This window comes from Chinchilla lanigera, unplaced genomic scaffold (assembly GCF_000276665.1).
Source record: "Chinchilla lanigera isolate Chin_1 unplaced genomic scaffold, ChiLan1.0 scaffold00063, whole genome shotgun sequence".
NCBI lineage: Eukaryota > Metazoa > Chordata > Mammalia > Rodentia > Chinchillidae > Chinchilla > Chinchilla lanigera.
In genome coordinates this window covers 11,538,018-11,556,845 of record NW_004955464.1, presented here as the reverse complement: position 1 = coordinate 11,556,845, position 18,828 = coordinate 11,538,018, and the positions used below count along the sequence as shown (strand labels likewise).

At 50.5% G+C, this 18,828-nt stretch overlaps 1 protein-coding gene across 2 annotated transcripts; it reads left to right on the top strand.

Moving 5' to 3' along the window:
- Positions 1–326: 326 nt before the first annotated feature.
- On the top strand, positions 327–17,379 carry LOC102012414 (cytochrome P450 4B1). Of its 2 annotated transcripts, none has more exons than XM_005398649.2 (12): positions 327–551; positions 9,063–9,204; positions 9,380–9,424; positions 10,594–10,721; positions 11,558–11,682; positions 11,933–12,084; positions 12,226–12,332; positions 13,231–13,421; positions 15,106–15,239; positions 16,050–16,114; positions 16,210–16,292; positions 16,711–17,379. In XM_005398649.2, the coding sequence occupies exons 1-12, from the start codon at positions 372–374 to the stop codon at positions 16,892–16,894; spliced, it is 1,536 nt and encodes a 511-aa protein (XP_005398706.1). In that variant the 5' UTR covers positions 327–371; the 3' UTR covers positions 16,895–17,379. The 2 variants fall into 2 exon arrangements, with proteins under 2 accessions (XP_005398706.1, XP_005398707.1); XM_005398650.2 differs by lacking the exon at positions 327–551 and adding an exon at positions 2,128–2,193.
- Positions 17,380–18,828: the final 1,449 nt, after the last annotated feature.

The window sequence follows — 18,828 nt, the reverse complement described above, 5'->3', positions numbered from 1 at the left end:
AGACTCCAATACTGGAAAAAAAAAGTCCTTGACAAATACAAGGAAAAGTCAGTTGTTATTATGCCAGTGATTATCCCAGGAATTTCTGTCTCTTTGTCCCTCCAAGGAACCGGGTGAGATGACATTTCTGGTTTCTTCAAACTAACAAACTTCTCTTCAAGCAAGTTTTGGGAAGAAGTCTGGTATGCTCCCTCCTCTGTTGATTAGTTTTGAGGTTGTTGTCTCCTTCCTTTGGAACTCAGCCTGGCCTGGGCTGCTACTGGCCGCAGGGTGTGGCTGGGGGTGGGAAATGGCAGGGTGCCTGGGTCTAGAGTATAAAGGAACCTAAGGGCAGCTGGAGGCTGGGCAGAGTCAGCACTGCAACTCTAGCCATGGCACCCACCTTCCTCTCCCTGAGCTTCTCCAGCCTGAGCCTGTGGGCTTCTGGAGTGATCTTGGTAATAGGCTTCCTCAAGCTTCTTCGCCTGCTGCTGAGGAGACACAAGCTGGCCAGGGCCATGGACAACTTCCCAGGGCCCCCTACCCACTGGCTCTTTGGGCATGCTCTCGAGGTATGTGGGGAAGGGTGGAGAAAGGAGATGGCCTTCCTTCCTTCAGAGAATCAGGCCTAATCCACTGGGGGTTGTCAAGGGACACCATCAGCCTGGGCAGTGGCCCATGTCCTGGGAGCTATGGTTCCTCTCAGCTTTCTTTCTGGGACTGCTTTCTCACTCCAACCTGTTAAGCTGGTTTCAGAAGCAGTGAGCATGTCAACATGTTAGGTGCCCAAACAGGCCAGAGCCCTTCCCATCATTCTGAGGCCCAAAGTTCAGACAAGATTGTACCAAAGGTTCCATGACAGCGCAGGGGAAAACCCAAAGCCCTGGTAGTCCCATAGGACTAGGAAATCACGTTTCCTCTCTGTAGTGTAATATTTCCATTTCTCAGGCAGAAAATAAAAGGGAAGGCAGAGATAAGTGCTGTCACACAGACCTCCCAGTGCCTAAATGGCTGGTATCCCCAAAGGGGGAGGTTTCTTTTGCCATGCCCTGGGTGGCTCTGGAACCATGGCACTTTCCTGGGTTCAGATCCTGGCTTGTCTTCCTGTTAGGGACCATCTTGACATTCACTCTCAGGAATGTCTTCAGTCATGGGGACCTAGATCAGTAGTTTCTTACCACAGGGCAAGGAATTAGAGTCAACTAGGAGAAATAGATTCCTGGGCCGCCAGCACCTGGAAATTCTAATTTGTCAGAATAGGACTAGGAGCCTGAGTTTTAAAACCTCCCCACAGTTTTTAATCCAAAGCCTGGTTTGGGAACCCAGGTGTAGACCCCAGCAACTAAGGCTCACAGAGTCTTAGTTCCTTTCCTATTCCTGAATCCACTTTTCTCATTCTCAGTCTGGGGAATTGCCTCTCTTCTGTGATTGACATAGGACATGGGACTGACTTTTAGGCTTATTCTTGCTCCAAGGAATAATCCTTGGTGGATGGTGAATCTATAAGCATCCTAGGGATATTCAGGAAAAGACAGGTGAGTTGGGGAGTGAATCAAATGCTGCCTGGGCTCTCCAGAAGCTCACTGTCTGGAGGGGAAAACATATATCAGAGCCTTCCCTGCTCCCAGGCTGGATGAAGTGGCTCGAAGGATTCCACATCATCTTTACATCTCAGCACTTGTCCATCTTCTATAAGTCTGTGACCTCTGGAGGATGGAGATATGGTTTGATTCATCCCTGTGCCCTCAAGGTCCAGCATAAAGCCTGGCACAGATCACACATTGCCAAAAGAACCAACAAGGAATGCTGGAGAGTAGGGACGGTCTCCACAGAGGATAGAGTGACAGAGAAGATAAATGGAGCGGTCAGGAGGTTTGGGGAGAGTCTACCTGGTATGGTAGGAGGATTATAGCTTGATTGAAGTCTGACCCTAAGGAGCATGAGAAGCATTTGGGAGACTTTCAATTCCCTTCTTGTACCCGCTCCACTTCTACCTGCCTCAATCAGAGTTGGTTTTGCCCTCAGCCAGTGGGCTTCCCTAGGGCAGGGGTCTTGATCTCTCTACAATTCCATGCTGGAGTAGATTGCTTTCTTCCCTCCAGTGGCCCCTGCATCTCTACTTTGGAACTGTATGATGAGACTAAAACATAGCCTCACCTTGGCCTCTTGACTCCAACACAACTATCTGAAGTGCTTTTGCTTGGCACCAGGAAGGTATGCAAAACTGAGAAGGGTGGCTGCTCTTAAGCACCAGAAATATTGCCCGGGGAACCTTCACAAACAAAACATTACTGCACTCCTCCTGGGCTTGGCACTTGTACCAAAAGGTTGGGTCCACACCTGAACCTGAGAAATGGGGAGGGAAGTGTGGGGATTACTGTCATTAATATAAATATGAGGAAGTTGGGATTTAGAGAAGGCAAAGTCTTTGCTTAAATCCATACAATGATTTACTTATTTATTTATTTATTTCTGGTACCGGGAATCCAACTCACGACCTTGTGCTTGCCAGGCAGGTGCTGTACCGCTGAGCTAAATCCCCAGCCCCCATACAATGATTTAGTAATTGAGTCAAGACTGGGCCCAGAACACCTGCATTTTAATTCAGGGCACGATCGGGCCATGGTAAGCCACTACAAATTTGATTCCTAGGCCCAGTGAGGATGGGAATTGGAAGGGAAGGAGAAAGGTTGGTGGGTAAAGGTCCTCAGGGTGTGGAAGAGCTGTTCATCAGGATTATTTTCTCCCTTCTTGGTCTTCCATTAGCCTGGAAACCTTGGTAGTATCTACCTGTCATTCTACTCAGCTTGTAGAATGTGTGCCCTTGAGGAAGGGGCATGTCCTTTCTTGCAGTGTTCTCCTCCTTCCACTCTGGGGCTGAGGGAGACTGTGCACATACAAGGTGCTCAATGTTGGCCTAAGGTTGGGACAGGGAAATTTGATCTGTTTCTGTCTCTGTCCCTGTTTTTCTCTGTGTCTCTGTGTCTGTGTCTGTCTCTGTCTCTCTTTCTGTCTCTCTGTCTCTCTGTCTCTCTCTGGATCTGAGAAAGAGATGGATAACATAGCAAAGTTTACAAATTTGGGACCTAGAGAAGAGTGTCTTTAGCCTGGTAATCAGGAATAAGTTCAGGGAGATGATGCTGAAATGATCCCCAAGAGGTCAGGAAGTAGCAACCTGTAGAAGTGCAGAAGCAAAAGCAAAAGAGGCTCCCCGTGTACAGGTACAAAGGCTGGAAAGAGTACTATCTGTTTAGGACTTCAATTTGATTTTTGAGATATAGTTTATTCCTGTGTCAATTGCTCAACTCTTTCGGAATGGTAAGAGGGAGGACGGAATGGAGAAGATGAAGGTGGACGTAGATAGGGAACTTCACGTAGATCTTTCTGGTCATGCTGACAGCCTTTGCACTATTATGAGGGCAAGTATGAAAAGATTGAAACAGTGGAGCAATGAGGTCAGACTTGTGCTTGAGAAAGATAACACTGACTTGGAGTGGTGAACACATTGACAGAGGGCACACAGGAAGTGAGGTGGAAAGTAAATAGGAGCAGGGGCCCAGGGTGGAGCCAACCCAGGCAGATGTGGATTAGTCAGTGGGATGGAGAGGAATGGAGAATAGCTTAGGTTGGGTCTGTTGTGATGGTAGCATAGGTTGGGGCTGTTGTGATGGGCATAGAAGGCCTCTGCTGCAGATGTGAGGATGTCATTGAGGTTCCTTTCACTCACTAGCAAAAGGGGACAAAGATTTTCCTTGGAAATTTGTTTACCTGGGGCATCAATACAGCTAGATCAAAGCATAATTTGGCAATGCCACCTAAAAAAGAAAAGGACCCCTTGAGCCATGGGATGGGAATTGGAGGATTATAACCAAGAGGGATGGATTTCTATGTGGAAGTTCAGATGTGCTGATTTGAGGCTCAGGAGGAGGACGAGGCTGAAGCCTGTTAGAATCTTTCAATGTCTGGGTGTTGGGCACTCAATTTGTAGAGCTTCATGGTGGGAGCTTCTTTCTGGGAACTGCTACATCTGGTTTTCTTAGGTCTGCTTTGTTGATTTCAAAGTAAAAGTCCTTGGGTCTGCAGCAGGGAGAGCCGGCCTTCACAGGCACCCTCTTTTTGCTAGCTAGCATTGCGATGAATGATGGTGTTATTCCTAGGGACAGAAGGAGGCCAGATTTGGTGGGAAAATGTGATGTGTGTGAACACATGTGTGTGCATTTGAGGTTCAAAATGCTGGGTCTCAGGGGCCTGCAGGATGTCATGCCTTGATGTCTGGGGGTTTTGATGATGCTTCTGTGCCTTGGGAGAAAGATCAGCTGGGATGAGCTGTCTGGTGAGGAATCACTGGCACGCAGGTTGCAAAGGAAGCCAGAGGAGAAGAGGAAGGATGGGAGAAGGCCAGGAGCAGGACTCAGGGGAGCCTCATCCTGGAGGATGAGGTGCTAAGAGGGCCATCAGGAGAAGGGGAGGTGATCCAGGAGAGAGCAACAAAAAGAGAGTCACTTAAGGCACAGCAGCGGAGAGTCCTCCAAGCTTAACAACAGGACGGCTCAGCAGGGGTCGTGAGGAGGTGGGGGCTGGAGTGTGAGGAACACTTTGAGAAGTTAGGTGTCTTTCTTTTTCTTTCTTTCTGTCTTTTTTTTCTTTTAAAGACAGGATCTCAGCCAGGCAAGAGGGCACAAACCTGTAATCCCAGCACTACATAGTGTGGACCTTAAACTCATGATGATCCTTGTGCCTCAGCCCCCAAAGTGCTAGGACAACAGGTGTGTGACACTGTGCCTGGCTGAGAATTTAGGTTTTGAAAGGAGGAGGAAAGTAGAGTGCTAGGTGAGCTAGGAGGAAGCAGGACCAAGGGAGGTTTGTCCCCTACCCCTCGTGTCTTTTTTTTTAGTTGGGAAAGACTTGAACATGTTTAAATCTGGGTGGGGAAGAATTCAGCAAACAGAGTGAGACAGTGATGATGCAGGAGGGTGGCGGATTGGTGGAAGGAGGACTCCAAAGGGGTTGGGCTTGGATGAGCCCCCAGACACTCTCTTCCGGAACAGGCAGACAGGTGAAAAGGTTGGGTGCCGGTGAGGTGGTTTTTCAGGTTTGGTGGTTGACTTTTAGGGCTCCTATTGACGGCTTCTTTTCTCTGTGAAACAGAGAAAGACTCAGGGGAAGTGGGTGGGGGTGACAGGAGTTGTGAGAAGAGAAGTATTTTTGAGGAACAGACTCTGGTCAATGTTACCAGCCTTTCTAGAAGGTGTTTCTGCTGATCTTTGCTCAAATGACATCTCAGGGAGGTCTTCCCTGACCTACCTGACCCCCATCTGTAGTAGCAGCCCTGTCCCTTAGTTTGCTTTACTTTTCTTCCTGGAGTTATTATTACCTGAAATCCTATTATTAGTGTATTCGCTTCTTATTTGTTTCCTTTCTCCTCACTTGCTATTTACGTTTGGAGGGTAGGCGGGTCTTGTTTACCATGGTTTCCTTTGGAACTAGCAACACCTGGTGAGAGACAGAGCTCAGTAATGTGTTGGGTGAGTGAATAAATCCTTTGGCAGCCCAGCTGGTGGCAGCAAGGTCACTCATATACGCTGAGGACCAATGACTACATCTCTGCAGACTCAGTTATTTCTTGGCCTTCTTGCTTTCCTGTCTTCTTAGGTGTTTGGATGTTCTCCTGCACTCTGGTTCTGACTAGGTCTCTCCAGGGGCAGTTTACCATTGGGTCTTGATGACAGGAGAGGTGAGGGATCCAGAACACAAGCTTTGGAATTGAAAGCACTGGGCATGACGCCAATTGTATGACTTTGAGGAAGGCCTATTATTATGGCTTGTATCTAGATGTCCCCCCAAAGCCTCATGTGGTCATTGGTGGGGTCTTTCAGAGGTAGCTGAATCTAGAGTATGTGATGCTGGGATCAGTGGTGTGTGATCACCAACCTAGTCCACTGACTGGTTGTCATCATTCTGGGAGTGGATAATGGGAAGATCCTCTCTGGGTGTGAGTGCTACCCACCCTAAGGGCAGGTAGCCTAGGCAGAATATAAGGGCGAGGAAGAGGGCTACTTGAGTGGCATGTCACTTGCTGCGTTTTGCTTCCTGCCTTCCATGCCACAAATTTTTTTTCTCCTCTGTGATGCTTCTCTGCCATGTCACCCTGCCTTGGAGCCCGCCAACTATGAACTGAAACCTCTACAAACTGGGAGCTAAATAAACTTTTCCTCCTTTAACTTAGGTTGTCAGGTATTTTGTCTCAGCAATAAGAAAGGTAACTAAGACACCCTTCATCACTTCTTAGCTGAAATACTGTGGCAGGGGGAGTCACAGTGGCCCAAACTGATCTCACTCAAAGTCCTTTTGCTCCTAATGAGCTGGAGGTTCTTTCTGCAACTTGTGTATTCACATATATTCATATGTACATTTGTCTGTGAAAGGGGGAATGGAGGATGAAGTCACCTGTTTGTCACCAGAATGGGCTACAGCCACTTTTCTCGTTCTTGAGGCATTATACCTTAGAACTCCTCTGTTCTGTCTCTGCTCTACCCTATAGCTGAATTACTGATGTCTTTGTGCAAATTGAATCTCAATGGTTATTTCAGAAATGTTGCCTTTTTTGGCTTTTGGTTGATTTTTCTTGGCAGGTGCATTAGTTCTTTAGTTTTATTTAAAATCTTGACATGGACTTGAGCTCAAGCATGTGCTGAACCCTGGTGATCTTGGTGTGTGGAAGGAGCACCCTCAGCGGGAAGAAAATCGGGACTAAGGCACTCAGGATGTCCATCTTGGAGCAGAGCAGGTCCAGGCAGGTCTCTGTAGGACTTCCCTGGACAGTGGGAGCCTGAGTGACCTCAGAAGATCATGGGGAAGGCTCCAGGGAGGTGGCTTTCAGTCCAGTGACTGAGAAATCTTGTTAACAATTTGGAGAGCTCAAAGTGGCTGTTTTGAAAAGCAATACATTTCCTGTTGTTCAAGTTGTCTGAACTTGGGAGGTTGTGATTTTCATATAGTAGCAGTACTGGGCCAGACAATAACTGGTATCAGGAATCTGAGAGCGATATGATTCTCCTCCAGGGGCTTCAGTGTGTTGAGGAAGAGGAAAATCCCTGTCCTCACCCCTCTGCAAGCATTTGTTTTGCTAAATGCCTACCCCCATTTTGCAAGCAAGTTTGTTTTTGTTCTCAAGCAGCTATGAGCAGCTTGTTCCTTGGACACTGGCCAACTGAGCTTCAGGTCAGCTGGCCAGCTAGAAGAACCTCAGTCAGGACCTCTGACTCATGTGGGATAGTTCCCTTTGGTCCTTGGGTTGTACTATTCCCACTTACAAAAAGAGCTCATGATTTGTTCAGACAATGTTGATGTCTTTTTCTGATTTGATTCTTGGAGAAAATTTTAGCCTCCTGGGGAGCAGAGGAGAGGAATGACTTGTGTGTTCTCTTTCAATCCCTCTTATTTATTCCTGGAAGAGTCAACAGGGAATGCTAGTGAGAGGGCGGGGCTTGGGGCTGGAGAGCCAAGTTCAGTGAATTATCTTTATACTCTGCATCTTTTCTGCTTCTTTCCTTCTGGAGAAAAACAAGCTGGCCCAGACCGCCTAGTAAGTGTTCCAGCTAGAGCACGTGAGGCTAAGTCTGAAGCATCCTGTTATGTAGCCCATAGAAGCTGACCTACAGCCATATTATACCCTTTTGGAGGCACTGCAGCTGCAGGAGAGTGGTCAATGAATGCTGGGAGCTATTCTCACTCTCGTTAGGTCCCTGGGGCAGCCAGGAACACATAGAAGAAAATGGGACGCACAGGAGAAAGAGGCTAAGAAAGGCTTAGAAAGGTCCCAGGACACATTTGTAGAACAGTTCCCAAAGCCCTGCCTACGGCAACCTGCAAGTGTACAAAGTCAGGGTTAATGTGAAGTCAGGGTCTCCCTGGAAGGGAGGCTGCAGAAGGGCACAGCATGGCCGGTAAGGAGGGAAGTGGGACTCAGACGAGTGAGATGAGCCATAGCTTCTTTCCAACTTCAAGATTCTAGAGTCTGGCTTTTCTGGGATTTAAGCCATTGTCTACCATGGCATGTTATGCTCCACAGGGAGAGAAGGGGAGGGAGCATGGTGATCAGAAAGTTGGTAAGGAAAATCCAGGAGACAGATGGAAAAAATAGGAGAGACATAAGGGAGGGGAACATTGCCAGGGATATCAGCTAAAAAGGAGGCAGGGACATCAGAAGTTTCTCTTTACCTGTGAGTGGAGATGATTTTTATTCCTGTGTGCTCTTTCTGACATTGTGGGCTCAGGCTGATGAAAAATCTTACAACCACTTTGGGTTGAATTTTGGAGGGATGAATCTGTCTATGGGGAGATTGTTCCAAAGTGTACAAGGGGTCCAGAGAAAGAGGATCCCCCAGAGAAGGCACAACTAGTAGGTGTGCTACCAGGTTTTGGATGCTGGCCTCTCCTTCTGGAGGTGGTTCTAAGTTCTTTCTTCCCTGAGCAAAGAATTGGTTAAGACAAGCACAAATGGTAGCAAAGTTTTATTAAAGGTAGGAGAAGAAACAGGCTCTGCAGCGTGAGTTTGGGCCAAGTCAAAGAAGAAAAGAAGTGCACCCTACAGTGTGAGGGTGGCCACCATGCCAGAGTGAACACAGTGGCAAAACCTCAGTGTGGAGCATCCTTTTTGTATCATCCACTCCTCAGGCTGATGTCAGGTCTGGGCCATTGGATTGAAGTCCTCATGAGAAGTTCTCATGAGAAGTCCACGAGCAGGGCTTTGGGAACTGTTCTACAAATGTGTCCTGGGACCTTTCTCAGCCAATTTTAGCCGTGCCCTACCTTGCTGTCTCAGCTGGAGACCAAAGAAAGCCTAATCCCGAAGGCTCCTGAGGCTAGTGATCGGGGGCAGACAGGGATCCCTGGACATAAGTAATAGATGTGGGGCTGCAGAGGTCACTGTGCCAGAGATGTTTAGGAGAGCGGGTGCAGGCAGAGGGAGCGAGGGAGTCCCTGGAGCCTGTCTTGGCAGCATCCTCCTTCTCCCTGGCCAGGGACCTGGGGCCTGGCTGGGGACTCTGGGTTCCTGAAGGGTCTTGACTTTCTGATTTCAGATCCAGCAGACGGGAAGCCTGGACAAGGTGGTGTCCTGGGCCAAGCAGTTTCCTTATGCCTCCCCACTCTGGATGGGACCGTTTGTTGGCTTCCTGAACATCTATGAGCCTGACTATGCCAAAGCTGTGTACAGCCGAGGCGGTGAGATATCTCCGGGAGAGGGTGGGGCTTCCTGAGGGCAAAGGGCTCGGACATGATGTGGGGAGGACGCCTGGGCTTGTGTCCTAAGTGGGTAGGAGATGGTCAAGGGCACCACCTCATTCATCAGCGAACCACCTCTGAAAAGCCCTTATTTGACCCACTTCTTCTTCTGCAGACCCTAAGGCCGCAGATGTGTACGACTTCTTCCTCCAGTGGATTGGTGAGTGAACACCTGCTTTCCCTGCCCTTCCCTTCCCTTCCCTTCCCACCCTCAGTACAGGGTGACCAGGTCCTGGCCTGCCCAGCCACACTCAGTTGGCCCTAAGCCCCTGGCTGGCAGGGGAAGAGAAACATGGTACTATACCTTTCTTGTTGGGGCTGCCACCGTCCCTTCTTTCCAGACAAGGGTAAGGCTCAGGAGAATGTGTGGACGTGAAGAATGCTTCCTACAGGAGTTGGCCCTAGTCTTGATCCTACAGGAGATTTCAGAAAGTGGTGCTGTCTAGGGCAAGGGCCTGAGACAGCGACTGAGGCTGCAGCTGTCTGGGTGGCTGGAGGGCAGACCTCCCCTGGGAGGCGAGGCTGGGCAGGGAATGGCTGCCCTGGTTGTCAGGATGAGGCCTGTGGATTGATGTTAAGATGAGCGGGAGTCATTGAATATTCTTGAGCCAAGATCAGATGGTTTTCCAAAGCCCTTCCTTTCCTCATACTCCCCAAGAATCTTCAGCAGCTTCCTGATATCTAAGAAAGTGAAGGAAAGAGTAAGAAAACAGTCCCAAGGCTACTTCCACATGGAATAAACCAGGGAGGTCTTTTTGTGGACTTCAGTGACTCTTACTGTGTTCAGCTACCAAAGGGAGGATAATAGAAAAGACAGAAACCAACAAGGCTTAGGAAATTTGGAGGCAGTTTTGAAGAGAGGCCTGCATTTCCATGGCTGGGTGTGTGTGGAAGGAGAAGGAGGATAGACTGCTTGAGGACACAAAGGCCCGACTTGGTACATTATTCCTCAAGTCCTGAAGCTGTGGTCACAGTCTCAGCAACTTAAGAGTCAAGGCCCAGCGGGCTTCCCTTCTGCCTGACTGTCCCAGGAAGCTGTGTCTCCTCTGTCTGAGTCCAGTGTCATCCAATGCTAGTTCCTGGAGCCCAAGCTTTGTGATGCAGTCGAGGCAAAATGGAGTCGTCTTGCCCTGAAGAAGAAGCTTGCTCAGCAGAGAATGGCTGCCTGGGGTTCTGGCGGCCTGGGGGTGGAAGTGCATGGGCAATACTGAGTGTGGTGGGCAGCCCAACCCTGGAGGCCTCCAGGCTCAGGGAGGAGAGGTCCCAGCTGCTGGGGGTGGAGCAGGGCTGCCTGGACTCATGATCCTTCTTGCTTCCATCCCTTCCCAGGGAAAGGCCTGCTCGTTCTTGACGGGACCAAGTGGTTCCAGCACCGCAAGCTTCTCACACCCGGCTTCCATTATGATGTGCTAAAGCCCTACGTGGCTGTGTTTGCAAGCTCTACAAACATCATGCTGGTGAGCTGCCTGTGACAGGCTCCTGGAGCTGTGGGCTACTGGGCCAGCCCTCTGCTCCCTCATGGGAGAGGGCAGATGGCCTGGGGAGGATCCCTGCCACCCTGAGTCCATAGTCTTCCTGTAACAGCAGTGCCAAAGTGCTGCTCTGCAGCCCATTGTTGTACGCGGCTGCTGGCTAGCGCTGGAGCTCCTAGTGTGTGGGCAGTCCTCATCTTGTTTCTACCAGGGGACCTGGCCCTCTGTCTCACCACACCAAAGCACTCCAGGAAGCCTCAGTAAGGTGCCCTCTACTGCAGATGTGAGGACTATCTATATTTGAGAGCATCAGGAAAGCCCTTCACATCTAAAAAGTGGTTCTTTTTCACTACTACTAGTGTAGCCTACCACGGTGTAGCTACAACTCATTTCTAAGAGGTGTGTCAAGTCAGATTTAGAGTCTGAGGGCTGGAGAATTCCCAGAGCTACTCATGCTAGTCTTTTCCCTTGCAGGAAGCTCCTGTCCAGCATGGCTGGAGGCCTGACTTACACACACACACACACACACACACACACACACACACACACGAGTGCTGGGAGCTTATCACCTCTTAGCCCTCCTGCTTGTTTATCTAGGCTGCCTGACTAGGAGGAAGTGTCTGTGTTGGGGGAGATCTACCTCCTGGTCCTGCTGTCTGAGTCTGATGCCCAGAGGCTGGCAAAACCCACATTCCTGCAGGATGCAGGGCAGGGCAGGGGCTGGGGGTGGGTGTGGAGGCGGGTTTGCTAGTGGAGGACAGGATATGTGTCCTGGAGGGCAGGGTGGGCTGTCCACATTGCTTCCTATCTCTGGGCTCCAGGACAAGTGGGAAAAAAAAGCTCGTGAGAATAAAAGCTTTGACATCTTCTGCGATGTGGGCCACATGGCCCTGGACTCACTCATGAAGTGCACCTTTGGCAAAGGAGACATCGGCCTGGGCCACAGGTCAGGGGGTGCCTGGGGGTGACCATACTCCTTCTCCCCACATCAGCTCAGCGGGGAGAGCTGGCAGAGCTCCTGGTCCCTGGTCAGACAGGAGGCAGGGTCTTACCAGGCCTTGGTTGTGGGGAGGACATATTAGCTTTAGTGAGCGATCTTAAGGGAGGGAGGGGAAGCGCTGTGGTTGAAAGAGAGCTGCACAGGGCTCTGCCCCTGGATCACCGTCTGAACTGCCCCTCTCTACCCTGCTGTGCAGGGACAGCAGGTACTACCAGACAGTGCATGATCTCACACTGCTGATGCAGCAGCGGATTAACTCCTTCCAGTACCACAACGACTTCATCTACTGGCTTACGCCTCATGGCCGCCGCTTCCTGCGGGCCTGCCGGGCGGCTCATGACCATACAGGTGCACCTTTCTGTGGGGCCTATTGATAGGAGGCCTGGGTTCTTCCTCCTGGTCCCTCTGCATCCTGCCCACTGCAGGTTCTTAGCTCCCTTTCGGGGAGAGGATGGCTCCCAGGTAGTGACACCTGTGCTCCTGGCCTAGACCATGTCATCAGGAAGCGGAAGGCAGCCCTGCAAGACAAGAAGGAGCAGGAGAAGATCCAGCACCGCAGACATCTGGACCTACTGGACATTCTTCTGGGTGCTCGGGTGAGTACCCACTTCACCCACCCGAGGGCTGCTCCCAGAGGGGTCCTCAGAGCATCTTGCTAGGATAGGGTGTGCTGCCCTGCAGAAGGGGCTGTTGAGTACTCCTCCCTTTCCCCAGCAAATGCACCTGCTTCTTGTCCCTTGACGCAGATCATTAAAGGTACAGAGGTGCAGGGTGAGTGTGACAGGAGCTGGGGGGTCTGAGTCACATGGCTGCGACCTGAAGTCATTTTTAGACTTTTGAGATCCCCAAGAATCTTGACATTATAGAATCTTAGAGTTTCGATTTTATTTAATCATTCCTTCATTCAGTTCTTTATTCTGCCACTCCATAGACCCACTGAGCTTCTGCGCTGAGTCAGTTGCTGTGTTAGGATGGAAAAGACCTGGTCCTTGCCCTCCAGATCCTTACAGTCGAGTGGAAGGGACTTATCTCTGGTGGATGTTAGTGGATGTTGACAAGCTATCTTCCTCCACTAGGTGGCATTCTGTGTGCCAAGGGAGCAGGGATGACAGTTGGGGCTAAGGTCATAGGTCATTTGGCCAGAGGGATCAGGGAGGGCACCATGGAGAAGGAGACATCCAGGGTGGGCTTAGAAGAAAGATCTAACCCTGGGGAAGGCTTTACTCTACCGTAGTTTGTCTTCAGAAATTTGTGGAAAACACCAGAAGCAGCTGAGTACATGCTTAAGGAAAGACTTTAGAGTGAGGCAGACCTGGATTAGATCAGCCTGGCTTTTGCTAGCTGCATGATTTGGGGACGTTAATGGAGCCCTCTACATTTCATCTCTGTTCAGCTTTCGCTGTTCTTTTCAGACCTGCTTTTGACAACTACTATTCCAAGTTCTTCTTGGCACCTACTCAAAGCCTTGAGCCATGCTGGTATGCCTTTATCCAGGATGAAAGTGGCATCAGGCTGTCTGACGCAGACCTCCGGGCTGAAGTGGACACGTTCATGTTTGAAGGTCACGACACCACCACCAGCGGTATCTCCTGGTTTCTCTACTGCATGGCCCTGTACCCGGAGCACCAGCAGCGCTGCAGGGAGGAGGCCCGCGAGATCCTAGGGGACCAGGACTCCTTCCAGTGGTGAGTGATGTTGAGCAGGTGTCTGGCCTGTCCCGCTCAGCCCAAGGAGAGGCAGTGCTGTCCCGGAACTAAGGCGAGGGGGCAGCAGTTGTCCTGCTCTCTCCACTGCTGCTGCTTTTTGGAGGGCTGAACGTGGGTATGTCCTTTACCCCATCCCCTGTCAGTGGAGCCTTTTCAGTGTCACACAGAGAAAGTTAGCAAGAGGCTGACTTTTCTGAGCTGAATTCTTCTGATGGAGAACATGAATACCCTTCTGGGTTCCTGACTAGGGTAAGAAGGGCTGGGAGAGAAAAGGGAAGACATGGGGGCTGAACAGGGAGAGGAGAGTTGGGAGAGCCAAGCCCTGGCCACCTGCCTTTGGGTGGCAGCACTCCGCCGCCAGACCTCACATCTATCCCTTGGGTGAAGGAAACGCCTAAACTCCAGCACGTAAGAACTTTCAGATATTCCTCCTGTTTCTCGACTCCAGGCTGAAATCCTACGACCTTACATGATTCCAGCCTCTCTTTGCGGTGTGATGGCAGGGAAACTCTACACTCCCACCGCCGTCTCCACTGCCGTCTCCACTGCCGCCACCTCCTCCTCTCAGGTCTTCGCGTCCGGTCAGGCTCCTCCTTTCTGGTCCTTTGCACTCCCTCCAACATTCGTGCAAGACCCATAGCGAGGGTCCAGAAAATACTTGTCAATGGTGGAGTTTTAGATTCACTCGAAAGGGACCGACCTATAATTCCACACTCTGAGACTTAGAGGACAGGGTCTCCATTACTCATTTTTGTGGTCAGGTGTTGGAAACCGAGGGTATCCAACCTGGTGCCAGGTGCAATCTGGGGTGAAGGGGGAAGGGAGGAGGAGCCTAATTTCAACCCTTGGGGAGTTTTTAGAGAGGCGAACTCACATAACTGAAAAGCAAGAGAAAATCGCTGCAGGGAGGAAGACTGAGTGTCCCGGATGTTGTGAGCAGAGGGATCGGAAAGGGTAAGATTTGAACTGACTTCCAAGGAGGATGAAAACTCAGGCAAAGAGAGAACCAGGCATTCTAAGCTGAGGAACATTTCAAACACAATATGAGGAGGGAAATTAAAACATTTGTTCTCCATCTGTCTAGAGCTTGAAGCATCTTTGAGGACACTTATTTAATAAAATAGTACAACAAATGAAAAATCAGAACCAGGAGAAGATGACTTGGAATTTTGGGTCTGAGCTTCCTGGTGGCCAAAGGAAAAAGAGCAAAAAAATACAGAAGTTTATCATTATTCATCTATTGCACAATTCATACACATTGGTCGGTTCATTCAATCAACATGCATTTCCATTCTATGGCCACAGGGAAAGCTAAACAAAACTTCGATGGTCCTTAACGGGGGGTTCCGTGTGGCACTGAGAGACACAGAGGTGACCTTGTATTTGATAGCTGGGTGCACGTACACCTAGGGTCTATGCCTTCTCCTCCCAGCAGCGAAGATGAGGAAGGGACCCAGGGATGTGAAGCCAGATCGCTGGGTCTAAGTGACCACCCTCTGTCCAATCTGGCCTGAGCGCTTGTAGCCCTTGGGCCCCTCTCACTCCTGGATGTATGCTGGTGCCGGTGGGAAGGCAGCATGGTGAGGTGTGAAGTTGTGGCTGGGCCTCATCTTTCCCCAGGATCCCATCGCTCACCGTTCCTACTGTCCTGTGTTGCTGGTAGGGACGATCTGGGCAAGATGACCTACCTGACTATGTGCATCAAGGAGAGCTTCCGCCTTTACCCACCTGTGCCTCAGGTGTACCGCCAGCTCAGCAAGCCCGTCACCTTTGTGGATGGCCGCTCTCTACCTGCAGGTGGGAGGGGGTGGGCCGGGGGTGGAATCAGGGTCCCCTAGATGCTCTTTTGGCACCTCCTGCAATGTTGGCTAAAACTTTGCAAAGGGGATAAGCTTAGGCTTTGTGTTCAGAGAGTCCTGGGTTCAAATCCTACCTCCACAACACATGAGTTCATTGCTCTGCCTCTAAATCTTCATTTCCTCTTCTATAGAATGGGGGTGAGATGAATCTACCTTTCAAGGTGTTGTCAAGATGAAAGAGACACACCTCAGCAAGGCTGCCCCGTAGCACCAGGCACGTTCAGGTTGTGCCTTGGATAACTCCAGGGTGTGATTCACATAATGTGAAGTTAGTGCAGAGCTGCTTAAAACATGCAAAACTGTATGTGTTGGCTTCCTAAAGAGTGTTTAGAACTATATCTGACATGTAGTAATCACCCAATGAAATGGTAGTGACTACTATTGATAGCATAATGTTATGAATGGTAATGTCCTGCGAGTTACTTAACGGACAGCAGAAAGGCTATCATAGTTTCTGCCTGTCCTACTTTATGGTAGGGTGGATTCATCCTTCCCTTTCTTTTCTGTTTTCCTACATAGATGTGTGTGTCAGGTGCTGCACTCAGCGCTGGGGCTACAGGAACTGGACAGGATGATGATCAAAATACTTCGAGGAATTGATTATGGTCAAGAGCTTGAGGTCACTGGCAATGATCAGGCAGGGGCTAGTGCGCCAGTGAGGGAGACACTAGGACATTTAGGCCCTATATGGAGACGAGACTGTCTGCTGTAGAGCCACTTGGTCACCAAGCCTCTCTTCTGTCTACAGGCAGCCTGGTCTCTCTGCACATCTATGCTCTCCATAGGAACAGTGAAGTGTGGCCTGAGCCCGAGGTACCTCATTTCCGTGCCAAGACCTGACAGGGTGGGGCCTATGGGGACTCCCACATGCCAGGACTTGGGTGTTTAAACAAAGCCTGTCTCCTTAGGTCTTCGATCCCCAGCGTTTTTCTCCTGAGAATGTGTCTGGACGCCATCCCTTTGCCTTCCTGCCCTTCTCTGCTGGGCCCAGGTAGGGAGAAGCCCAGAACCCCCAGGGCCCCAGGACTGAGGAAGAAGGTGGGAGGAGACGTCATGAGGGAGATATTATTATGGGGTGTTCTGTGATGAGGGGACCGTGTTGGGTTTGTAGTTTTCCTAAATGCCTGGAAAACTTCAGGGATATTCTCCTTGCTACTGTATTCCCGTCCCTGGGAAGCGGGTGGACAGTAGTCATTTCAGGAGAGACCCAAAGCCAGAATCCTCATCATGCAGCTACTCAGTCCAGGCCCTCACTGAGCCCCAAGATCTCTTTCTTAAGCCCAGGTCAATCAATCTATCAGCCAGTTATGCATCCAAAAGTAATTATTGATTTTTGTTAGCATAAGAGCCCTGAAGCTCATCACTCTGGACACCTCACAGCCGCCACCTCTCTGTACTGCTCCCTGCAGGAACTGCATCGGGCAGCAGTTTGCCATGAATGAGATAAAGGTGGTCACGGCTCTCTGTTTGCTGCGCTTTGAGTTCTCCCTGGATCCCTTGCAGCCACCCATCAAGATGCCCCAGTTGGTTCTGAGCTCAAAGAATGGGATCCACCTCCACCTGAAGTTACTGGGCTCCGGGTCCGGGAAGTAGCTCTGCAGACAGTAAGGCCCCAGCCAGCCCAGGCTGCTCCTTCTCCCTGGGCACTGGCTTCCCAGATGAATGTGGAGTAGCTGTGGCTTCAGGAGGCTTATTGTCTGGGAGGGGAGTAGGCACTGGCACAGACAACCTCCCGGGAGACAGTGCCACTCAAACATGAGTGTCTACAAATTCTTGGTACCCATATGTTCAAGATCTCATCCATTCACTTACTTGGTGAGCACCTAATCATCTCAAGACACTTCATTTATCTCCTATAATGATCAGTCTTTCTAAAATGCAGGAGAAATGCACATTCCAGCCTTATGACATGGTGAACACAGGGGAAGCTTGGCCGAGGGATTCATGGTTATGACCCGGTAGCGTGGGGTTGTGGGATGGCTCAGGGGATGCCCCTCATGGAGAGGTGTTTTATGTGTAGCTGTGTGTGTGTGTGTGTGTAATATAATTAAAATGAGGAAAAATGACCTAAATCAAAACTGTACAAAATAATGAGTAATTCTAAAGCAAATTCCCATTACCAAAGTCAAAGAATATGCAGGAGGTTTTGCTGCTGTGTCTTCCGCCCCTCTTGGGATGGGTCTCTGTGACACTTTCAGCATTAGGTTCTCAGTCATACGGTGCTCTGGGAATTCATAGTTAGGCCAGGGGAGGTGGCAGAGTGGCACTGGGGGGACTTCCTGGGAGAAAGAAAGCTCCCCTAGATTCAGGTGTTGAATCATGGATGAGGTATGAAGGTACAAAGAAGAACTTTTGGGGAGAGCCTTAAGCATGGGGTCGCATGATGATTTAGAGGTCTTTCACTGGCAGCTCCTGCAGCAACTACGTGATGGTTGTGGGCACACGCACTTCTAGGGCTCAAGGTGTACGGCCACTAGGAGCCTCCAGGCCAGGAGTTAGGTAGTTACAGAAGGAAGAGGACTTGAGACTGGGGGCAGGAGAGAGGAACTCCAGCTTTGGAACTGGGCGATGCCCCTGTGATGCTTTGAGGGCACACCGTGGCAGAGAAATCCTTCATGCTATTGACTGTTTCACTCTCAGAAGGCCGCATCCCTGGCTGACCTGCCATAGGCCACCGGCGGAAGATCTAAACCTCCTTACCCAACTGATTCAGAGGACCCAGCCAGGGTGCGCCTCTTGGCTGTCTCTTCTGTACCCCATGCTATCAACGGCCTGCTCTGTTCCAGCACCTCAATAGACTGCTCTCTGTACAAGTGAAGATTAGATTGCAACCATCACCACTTTGTGCCCCTGGGTAGGAGCTAAGCCTTGAGGTCATAACCACCCTGTGCCCTGGGGTGGCCCCTGAGCACAACTGTACCCATTTCCTATATCTCTTTGGACCTTCAGCACCCATGCAGTCACCAAGTGTGGGCAGGGTCGATGCCCCCTGATGGGAGGAAGCTATGATCCCATTTCGATACTAATGGAAGGAGCCCTGAGACACTCATCTGGAAGAGCTTGAACTGAGGCCTCCTGACTCTCCTCCACAGTTAGTACGACAGTCTCCTGAGGGTGTGTGCTGCTGGGAAATAGAGCTGAGAGCTCTGGCGCCAGAGGGGAGAGAGGCTTCCTGGAGGAGGGAGGATGGGGGCTGTGAGGGGCGGGCACCACAGGTGACTTCTCCTCAGCTCCTCTAGATCTTCGCCGGAGACACAGCCTGCTGCCTCCCGTGACCCTGGGAGTGTGTGTGCATGTGCGTGTGGGCAGTGTGGAGTGTGCAAAGGGTGTATGCAGGAGAGGCTTACATGTCTCTCTTCACGTGTCTGTGGGGGATGTGCATGTGGGTGGGGTTCACCCTGGGTCTTGCCCGTTGCTTGGAGGCAGCAAGGTCAGTTCTCAGTCACACTTTCACACCCTGCGGAGCCCTGTAGTTACAGCACACGTGCATGGCTGGCCACCCAGGATTCTGAGTTCCTGTTGTCCTG